The following is an 8,781-nucleotide window of genomic DNA, read 5'->3' as shown; positions in this document are numbered from 1 at the left end:
TTAAGATCCTTTTTTTTTATTGGTCACATGAAATATTCTAATTTTGTGGAATACTGGATTTGGGTTTTTTTTTTGTCTTTAATCCATAATCATCAAAATTGAAACAAATAAAGGCTTGAAATATTTCACTTTGTGTGTAGTGAACTAATATAACATATAAGTTTCACTTTTTGAAACAAATTATTGAAATAAATGGACTTTTCCTCGATATTCTAATTTTTTGGCACATACCTGTACTCACACAGTTAATCTCACAATAGGGGAAAGAAACCTGTGTTTCAGCCATAAGGATCTCTGAGCAACTACATAAAAATACCTAAAGCATGATAATAAGGATCTGTCACTGTTGTATGATGTGGAGGCCACATGATTAATGATCTAAGCAATAAAATGATGATCCGTGATTATTTTAATTGTCAGTTATCTCTAAGCAAATGTACTGTCATTTCAAACTATCAATCATGGAATGTGTATTATGTTGTTACAGATGTAGGTCTGCTCTGAAAACATATAAAATATGAATAATGCAATGAGAATAATTCCAATTGGTGTCTCTCTCAGGCCACCAGTATGATGCGTAAAGATGTCAACAAGCCGAAGGGGAAGACGTCGGCATACGCCTTTTTTGTCCAGACGTGTCGAGAGGAGCACCGGAAGAAAAACCCAGAACAATCTGTCAACTTTGCCGAGTTCTCCAAGAAGTGCTCTGAGAGATGGAAGGTATGAGAGAGAGAGAGACGGGTAGTCAGGTAGGAAAGAGTTGATAGATGGAGAGAAACTGTAAATACAATGTTACCGAGCAAAATGTGCCAATGTGACAAGAAAACGTAGCAGTGCTGACTTTATAGAACCCCTGTGTAAGTCACCAGCTAACAGCTAATGTTGCTAACAATGCAATAACCACACTGAGCGTTGTGAGATTCCTGATCAGTCTGGGTTTGAACGAGGCTCAAACATACCTGGTTTTCCTTCCTGCTGTCATATACTGATACAGAGATTTCACTGTCTGCATACCTAGCCTAAAAATGTCTTGAGGCAGAATGAAGTCACCTTTAAACCAACCTGTGTGTTAGCCTCTCTCAACACCTGACTTGCTGTCTGTGGCTCTCAGCTCCAAACCCACAAAATGCTCATAAATACATAGTAGTTTAATTTTAAAAAGCCTCAGTGATCTAAACCAGCTGCTCACTGTAGTTTCAAACGGACAGGGGGTGATGTTGGGGACTAGTTTCAGCAGTGGGACTGATAATATTCAATAACTTGGTCTGGACCTGACATGGGTTTTATTGACAAGATGAACAGTAAAAACAGAACAGACTGCACTGAGGTCTGTCCTGATGTTGACCCCCTTGTTAAAGAACTGGTCCTGTTGTTGACTGAAGTCTGTGGTTGGCTGGAGGCTTCACTTAGTGGTTCACTACACTAAAATGGTGTTTCAGGTGTTTTGTCCACCCTGATTCAGTGAACAGATCCTGTTGGACAGATTTAATATTGAACCAGTCACCACGACTGAGTGCAGCTGCACTATTGCATCTCATTTGTTATTACACATTCATTCATGGTTCTCCAGTGAAGTTTGAATCAGTCGACTCTGGTCACATGCACAGTGAAACGTTTACTGATGTGTAACGTTACACATGGTGGTCACTGTGTAAAACCGTGCTGACCATGTGAACATTTTAGTTGTGTCAGTAGAGCCACTTATCACTGTTCCGGTTCAGTATGTTTCAGGTCAGTAGGTGTTCACTAATTTTTACTGATCCTGACAAAGTCGACAAACCAGAGCTAAAGGGATCAGTTACCTACTGGGCTCACAGTATGTTGATGATCAGTTTGCTGCCAGAATAACACAATGTTATAGTGACCACCTCTGTTTTCCACCACAGTGGACTGTTGGTCAGACCCCGTGTTCAGAACATTAAAAGTGACAAAGTCAGACTCATGCAGTCTGTTACTTAAGGATTGCTGTATATACCCTGATGCAGTCTATTCAAACAATGAAAACATCTGCAGAGGTTGGTCTCGAAGTCCAGCTCAGTACTTCACTGTGTGGAACTGTTTTTCTTTGTGCTGAGTTTAAATCAGAGCCTGTGATCTGTTCAGGCTGCTGCTCAGTTTGCCGTGACTGTTCAGGCTCACTTTGTGCAGGGTGATGGTCACATGACCGACGGCAGCACTGATCCATAACGCACTGCTCCTAAAGTTCACCACATTTCAAAGTAGAGGTGCTTTTGTTGACCCACTCAGAATAAACCACTCGTCCAACCACTGTTATATAGTGTCAGTTTGTGTCAGATATAATGCACTTTATTAACTAATACACCGTCACAGTGACAGTTTTTGTTTGTGTTGTGGTTCCAGGCTCTGTCTCCCAGTGACAAGAAGTGTTTTGAGGACATGGCCAAGGCCGACAAGGTCCGCTACAACAGGGAGATGAGAGACTACATCCCACCCAAGGGCTTCGGAAAGAGGGGCCGCAAGAGGAAAGACCCCAACGCACCCAAAAGACCCCCGTAAGTCTGTAGACACACTAGACCTGCTGGTCCTGGTGAACCTGGCTGCTGCAGTTTGAACAGCCAGCAGAGGGCAGCACTTGGCCAACCAGGTTACCTGCCGTCTCAGGTCCTGTTTGACTTTAAACCTCTGTGGAGGTCAGATGTGATCGGACACTGGTGAAAAGGTTCACGCTTTGGTTCAGATGTGCTGCTGTGTCAGACAGAAAACCTTAAATGAATCCACTTCTTGTTGTTATACAATGCCTGGGATTAAATAAAACTGACATAAATTCATGCATTGACTCTTTTCAGAATGTTTTCATGTTGTGATAGTGAACGAGAAACATATTTTACCCTGTGAGGTATTAAACAAATTTGTAAGCCTCACATTTTAACCCTGACATAAAATCAACTGTGTTCAGTCTGAATGTGGTTATGTTAATTTTTAGTCAGTTTTCCAGTGTGTTGCCACAGAAACCGGTTTAAAACTAGTGTGTAGTCTGGATGTGGAACCAGGTATAAGTGACAGTGAGCCACATGTAAAAACCTGCTGACGTTTACTGTTTGTTTTTGCCCTGCAGTTTAAACCGGTGTTATCCTACTGGTTCACACAAACAGAACTGTGAGACTCTGCAGGTCCAGTTTGTCTCAGATTAGTCAGGATCCAGATGGATGTCGTTAATAACAAAATGGCACAGTAACATTCAGTGTTCATCTGATGTGTTTTGGTGTGAACGTATCAGAGCCGACTGGTTAAAACTGAACTGCAGAGACATGAACCTGACTGACTGTGTCGTCCTGCAGGTCTGCATTCTTTGTGTTCTGCAGCGAGTACCGTCCCAGCGTGAAGCAGCAGTATCCTGGTCTGTCTATAGGAGACTGTGCCAAGAAACTGGGAGAGATGTGGAGCAAACTGTCCCAGTCGGAGAAACAGCCGTACGAGGAGAAGGCCCAGAAGCTGCGAGAGAAATACGACCGGGTGAGGACGGGGAAACATTCAGGAGACGTGTAGCATCAGTCAGAGCAATTGTTGGGTCAGTCCAGTTTAACGTAGGTGATTTAACTGGAGTGGTGTCGACTCTAAACTGTTTGACACCAGGACAACAGTGACTTGGTGTGTACATGCACACAGGTGAGCAGAAACTAGATGTGTCTGGTTTTTACCCCTAATGAGCTGGTAGTGATCGGTGCAGAAAAACACAGCCCTGACAAAAACCCAGTGTGGCTGACAGGTGGCTTGCTATCAGAGTGGTCCAGGCTGGGGCCAGACTGGTGCAGCTGTCTCTGACTCCTGGGGACCATCTGCAGAGGACACCGAACATTAACCTGCTTATTTCTGTCTGCTAGGACATGGTGGCGTACCGCGGTGGTGGCACATACGCCAGGAACCCCGGCTCTTCAGCTCAGGGAGGAGAGGAGGAGGAGGATGATGAAGGGGAGGACGAAGACGAGGATGAGGAGGATGACGAGTAGAGACGTAGAGTTGCAGCTGGATAAGAGAGAGACTGTGTGAGAGAGAGAGAGACAAGTAGGTGTGTGTGTGTGTGTGTGTTTCAGAGACGGTGGAGGTGAGTGTCTGACAGCTGATTGGACAGGAGCAGGCAGGGGGTGGAGCTTAGCAAGCAGATGAGTTGAGGTTTGAAACAGACTGAAGAACAAAGTAAAGGTTCCACCTGTGAGTGTCCTGAGATGTCCTGCTGCAGCCGGTTTAAGAGACAGAAGAAGAAGGACAGGGCGACTCAGCCTCCCCGAGAACACGCAGTGAAAGCAAGATGTGAGCAGCGTGTCCTCTTTGAAGTCATCAGAACAGTTGTCTGTCAGCAGGACAGTGGCTGGACAGTGTCTTTACCAGGTCAGACAACAAGTGTAGGGATAAATTCTAGTTTTCATGTAAGTTCATTGAGAAGAAAAGGCATTTTTATGTAGCCTATGGATTAGATCCCCCCCAGTTTGTTATAGACGGTGAAGGTGAAACTCAAGCAGCCTGATCAGTCGTAACAGATACCAGTAGAAACAAAACAGGATTTGTGTGATTTAAACAGCTGAGTGTGGAGATGACACTTTACTAAACAGTGAAAATAGATAAATTGTAAAAAAAAAATGTTATGGTTCTACGGGAGATGCGCACGTCTTTCGGATTCAGTGTTGACTGACATGTTTGATATCGTGGATTTCTATCTGCAGTGTGTAGAAACTCATTCAGTGTGTTTTCTCAGTTGCATCAGGGCGTCTGGCTGCCAGCCAGTCAGGAGCAGTTGTTTGTCTCAGTGGTAACAGTGATGTTAGGTTGGGTATTAACTAGAGATGCACCGATCAGTTGCCAGAGATCACAAATGGCCAGTGACTGGCCAGTAAATCTGAGATTTCCGATTCTGTGTTGCTCCGATTTAGAGACACGACAGTTCAAATCATACACCTGGTGGCACCTGCACCTGCCAAGCTCTGAATCGGACCCGACCCAATACCCATAGTTATTTCTAAATGAAATCTGAACCCAACCCAAACTGACCCGCTAACATAAGACCAACACCTATAATTAAAATAGACTTTAAAGTAAGTGACTGTGTGGCTTAAAGTGTTTGAGAGTTGTGTTCTGTGTCGATGGATGCAGCACCGGTGCTCTGCAGCTGTTCCCTCAGTGAGGACCTGTCCAGCTTGCAGCTGTCAAACATCAACACTTTCTGGCACTGTTTACAAGCAGCAGAGCCACTGACGACATTCTCGCTGTCTGTAACCACACCAAACTTCACCTATACGTCCAAGCTGGCTTTTGATGGTGGCTGTCCATCGTTTTGTATTCACCACCAGCTGTTTTCACTTTTAGATCACCCAGTTTGACACACTGATGTCTGAGTGATGTCCTATCTTAGCCAGATGGAGTAGAGGGGTCAAAGGTCGTGCCACAGAACTTCACAATAAATGTATCGGTTGTTTGGGCTTAATATTATCCTGGATTAGATGTTTAAAAGAAGCTGTGCCTTTAATTGCTTTTAATTTAAATAGTACGTTTCACTCGCTACCTGCCTGCGTTCAGTTTAATTATTTAGTTATTATCCGTACCTGATAATTAATAAATCGTTTGTTTGTTTGTTTTAAAGCCGTTACACATTTACTCATTCCTGTCATTTTTTTGTGGGCACCTGACTCTGGTGTATCAGCCCGTGGTAAAACACAGCAAATACAAACTGCACACGCTTCAAAAAGAACTGTGTGCTCGGTAGTAACAGACGTTCTTCTGTTTACCTGTTGCACATGTTATAAAGTAAATACTGCACTTCATTTTTAATTGGTTTGTTAAAAAGATGCGCGAAGGGCAGATGAGAAATTTCAAACTTTAATACTATGTTTTTATTGCAATTTGATTTTGAATTAAAAGTTAAAATGTCTGTGTCTTAAGTTTTTAGAAAGAAAATCTGATCAGCCAAGAAAGTTGAATCTCTAAGGTTGACTTTAGTTTGAGTCAGTGTTGAGAACAGGAACGAGGTTGGGCTAGAAACTGATCAGAGTGATTGATCTGACACAATCACTAGAGAGCTTGACATTTTACTTCATGTTGAGATTCAGAGTTAAACACCTGGTGAGGCTGTATTAGTCGTGTAGTGTTGAGTTGAGTTTCCTTCAGGCAGCGGCTTCTGTTTTCTGTGAATAAATCCAGCAGTAGAAGCTTCATGTCTGAGACCAGTCATATAGTTTATCAACACAAACTGGTTAAACAGTCTGAGCTGTCACTACACAAACAGCTACTGCATAACGTTACACCCTCCAGGTCCGATGGAGTTACGCCTCATACCCAGTTCACCTAATAGTTCAGACTAGTTTAATCTTACGCCTCATACCCAGTTCACCTAATACTAGTTCAGACTAGTTTAATTAAAGGGTTTAACTGTTTACAGTAGGAAATCTAACATCTGTCAGGTCACATGACTTAGTGTAAGGTTCAGGTCGAAGGTGAATGGGTAACTAGTCGTGTCCTGCCGACCCAGAGGTCCTGTGACTTTCTGCCTTCATAATGACCAGAGGTCTGATTTTCTCTGAGTTGGCTGCTGTGTGTGTCTGTTGCATCCACTGTGATGTTTGGAGCTGCAGTGTTTATCAATTGATTAGTTGATCAACAGAAAATCAATCTGATTATTTGTCAAAGTTTCTGAATGTGAAGACGTGATGCTTTTCTTGGTTGTCGCAGTAAACTGGTGAACTGACACTACCTGTGTTGTTGCTACACAAAATGATTCATTGATTAATCAGGAGATTGATGAGTTGGTTGAAACTTGATCTGACAAATTTAGGTCCAGTGATGAGTTCAGTGTTAAACTGGACAGGTATAAGCAGAGTCAGTGTTGAGTGGACACCTGGACAGGTGAACGGAGGCCCTATGAGTGCAGCTGCTGGCCGTGTGCAAACTGTCTGAAGCCAACCAATCGGGTTTAATTTCTATGGCAGCGTTTGTAGCGACCAGCTGTGTCAATGTGTAGTTGGTGTGGTGAAACAGACAGGGACCATTCTGAGCACTGGTGTTGGCTTTAGAGTTCCAGTGTAGCCAGTAGATCTGCTGGCTGGTCACATGACCGGAGGTTATTGGTTAAAAATGGCTTTGACACTCACCTGACAGGTCGCTCTGAAACACACACAGGACCACCCAGTGTGTGTGTATGTGTGTGAGAGAGATGAGTACAATGTATGTGTTGGAAGTCAGAGGTCAAATTGACACCAGAGGATAGAGTAACCCCCTGTTACCATGGTTACCTTTGCCCCCACCACCATCACCTGTGTGTTTCCATGGCAGCCTTTGCCCTTCGTCCTGCTCTTCTTCATCATTATGTTGTTTATTTTCTTACTGGATTTTTTCTGGTGCTTGTTCACTGTCAGGGTAGAAACTTCAACTTTTATAATAAAACCAATTGAGAGAAAAACAGAGTCTGCTTTGTTCTTCTGACTTCAGGTCCCCGTGTCTCCTGAACCCCGGGTCCTCACCACACGTCTGTTCAGGTTCAGGACTGAGCTGGTAATGCGCTGTTTTATTTCACCACAGTGTTTCAGTGCTGGCCCCTGATCAGGGTTGTGTACAAGCAGAGCCTGTATATCCTCTGTCTTCATGTATGAGGGTTTCCCCGAGAAATTTTTTATTTCCGTCAGGTGTCAGGGAAGAATTCATTTAATTGGACAAATCTGAAATTTACCGGTCACACTTATCCCCAAGTAATTTGGATTAGGGGGTTAAATTCTGACAAAACCGAAGTCATTGTGCTTGTGCCTGAAAACCTTAGAAATCTGCTGCATAATTGTTACAGGTATCAGAATATAACACCTGTAGGCAGATGTGTATATATCCTGAAATACAGGAAAGGATTAATTAGGGAGACATGGCTTCACATCGCTGAGTTCTCCGCCATTATTTTTATTTAAACACAAATTATTTCAACAGTCTGTCCACTGGGTACTGTATCTGTTGTTAATTTTCCACTACATACGTACTGTACATTCAATGTATTCTTATACATAGTAGACTGTGCTCATGAAATATACATAGCAGATTGTGCTCATGAAACACGATATAACACACAAAACATCATTGTTGAAATCCCGTCTTACATACCTTTGCTTTTACTTTAAACACATCCTGGGTTTGAAGTGTACTATCACTAATGAATAAGCACTTTTGTATCATTTTTAACTTGAGAGCAGTACCAGATAAACAAATCATGAAACATAATTAACAGTTAACACATTTCCTTTTTAACATGAACATGGAGCCAGGGTCAAATTACAAACAAACTCTACCAGGTGAGGTGAGTGACCTGAACTGAGAGTATAACCCAGCTAATATTAGCATGCTTGCTAGCGAAATGAGCCGGTATGTAGCAGTCACCATAAGTACTCAAAAAAACTACTGCAACCCGTAAAATAAACATCCAATGCTCGGTTTCCTTTTTGGCCTGATAACTTCATTTACTGTAGTTCACCCATATTACTAAACTGAAATACAGGAAAGGAATAATTAGGCGGGGAGACGTGACTTCACATCGCTGAGTTCTCCCCCATTATGAGAAAAACCCAGAGAAGCACGCTAGATGGCTGCAGTCCATCGGGTAAACCAGTCTCACACTGCCACCTACTGGTGAAAAAAAAGTATTGTCCTATCCATAACACTGGGTTATGTCATGTTTTGAGAAAACAAGATGTTTACATGAAAAAATGCACATTTACCCTTAATCCCATTATATACATTCAAAATAAAGTGATCGCACATTAGTTGGACATCATAATCATATAGTTACTTTAGATGACA

The 8,781-nt window shown here is 42.7% G+C and overlaps 1 protein-coding gene and 1 long non-coding RNA gene across 3 annotated transcripts in view; one reads left to right on the top strand and one right to left on the bottom strand.

Annotated features, from left to right (window-relative positions):
* Positions 1-4,438, top strand: part of LOC109953599 (high mobility group protein B2-like) — an 8,454-nt gene extending 4,016 nt beyond the window's left edge. Inside the window, exons 2-5 of one of the 2 annotated variants that reach the window (XM_020589077.1) lie at positions 550-720; positions 2,362-2,513; positions 3,300-3,474; positions 3,843-4,438. In XM_020589077.1, coding sequence (XP_020444733.1) covers positions 571-720; positions 2,362-2,513; positions 3,300-3,474; positions 3,843-3,968 — 603 coding nt within the window. In that variant the 5' untranslated portion in view covers positions 550-570 and the 3' untranslated portion in view covers positions 3,969-4,438. The remainder of the gene's footprint in view (positions 1-549; positions 721-2,361; positions 2,514-3,299; positions 3,475-3,842) is intronic. The other variant, XM_020589076.1, reaches the window with a different exon arrangement.
* A 1,134-nt stretch (positions 4,439-5,572) lies between these two features.
* On the bottom strand, positions 5,573-6,491 carry LOC109953600 (uncharacterized). The gene is made up of 2 exons (XR_002273937.1): positions 6,341-6,491; positions 5,573-6,294 (listed from the first exon to the last, which is right to left on the bottom strand). It is a non-coding gene; the product is annotated as an uncharacterized LOC109953600 (long non-coding RNA).
* Positions 6,492-8,781: the final 2,290 nt, after the last annotated feature.

The sequence above is a fragment of the Monopterus albus genome, unplaced genomic scaffold (genome assembly GCF_001952655.1).
Source record: "Monopterus albus unplaced genomic scaffold, M_albus_1.0 scaffold836.1, whole genome shotgun sequence".
NCBI classification, from domain to species: domain Eukaryota; kingdom Metazoa; phylum Chordata; class Actinopteri; order Synbranchiformes; family Synbranchidae; genus Monopterus; species Monopterus albus.
Note: the sequence above shows the minus strand (reverse complement) of the source record. Positions and strands in the feature narration are given on the sequence as shown.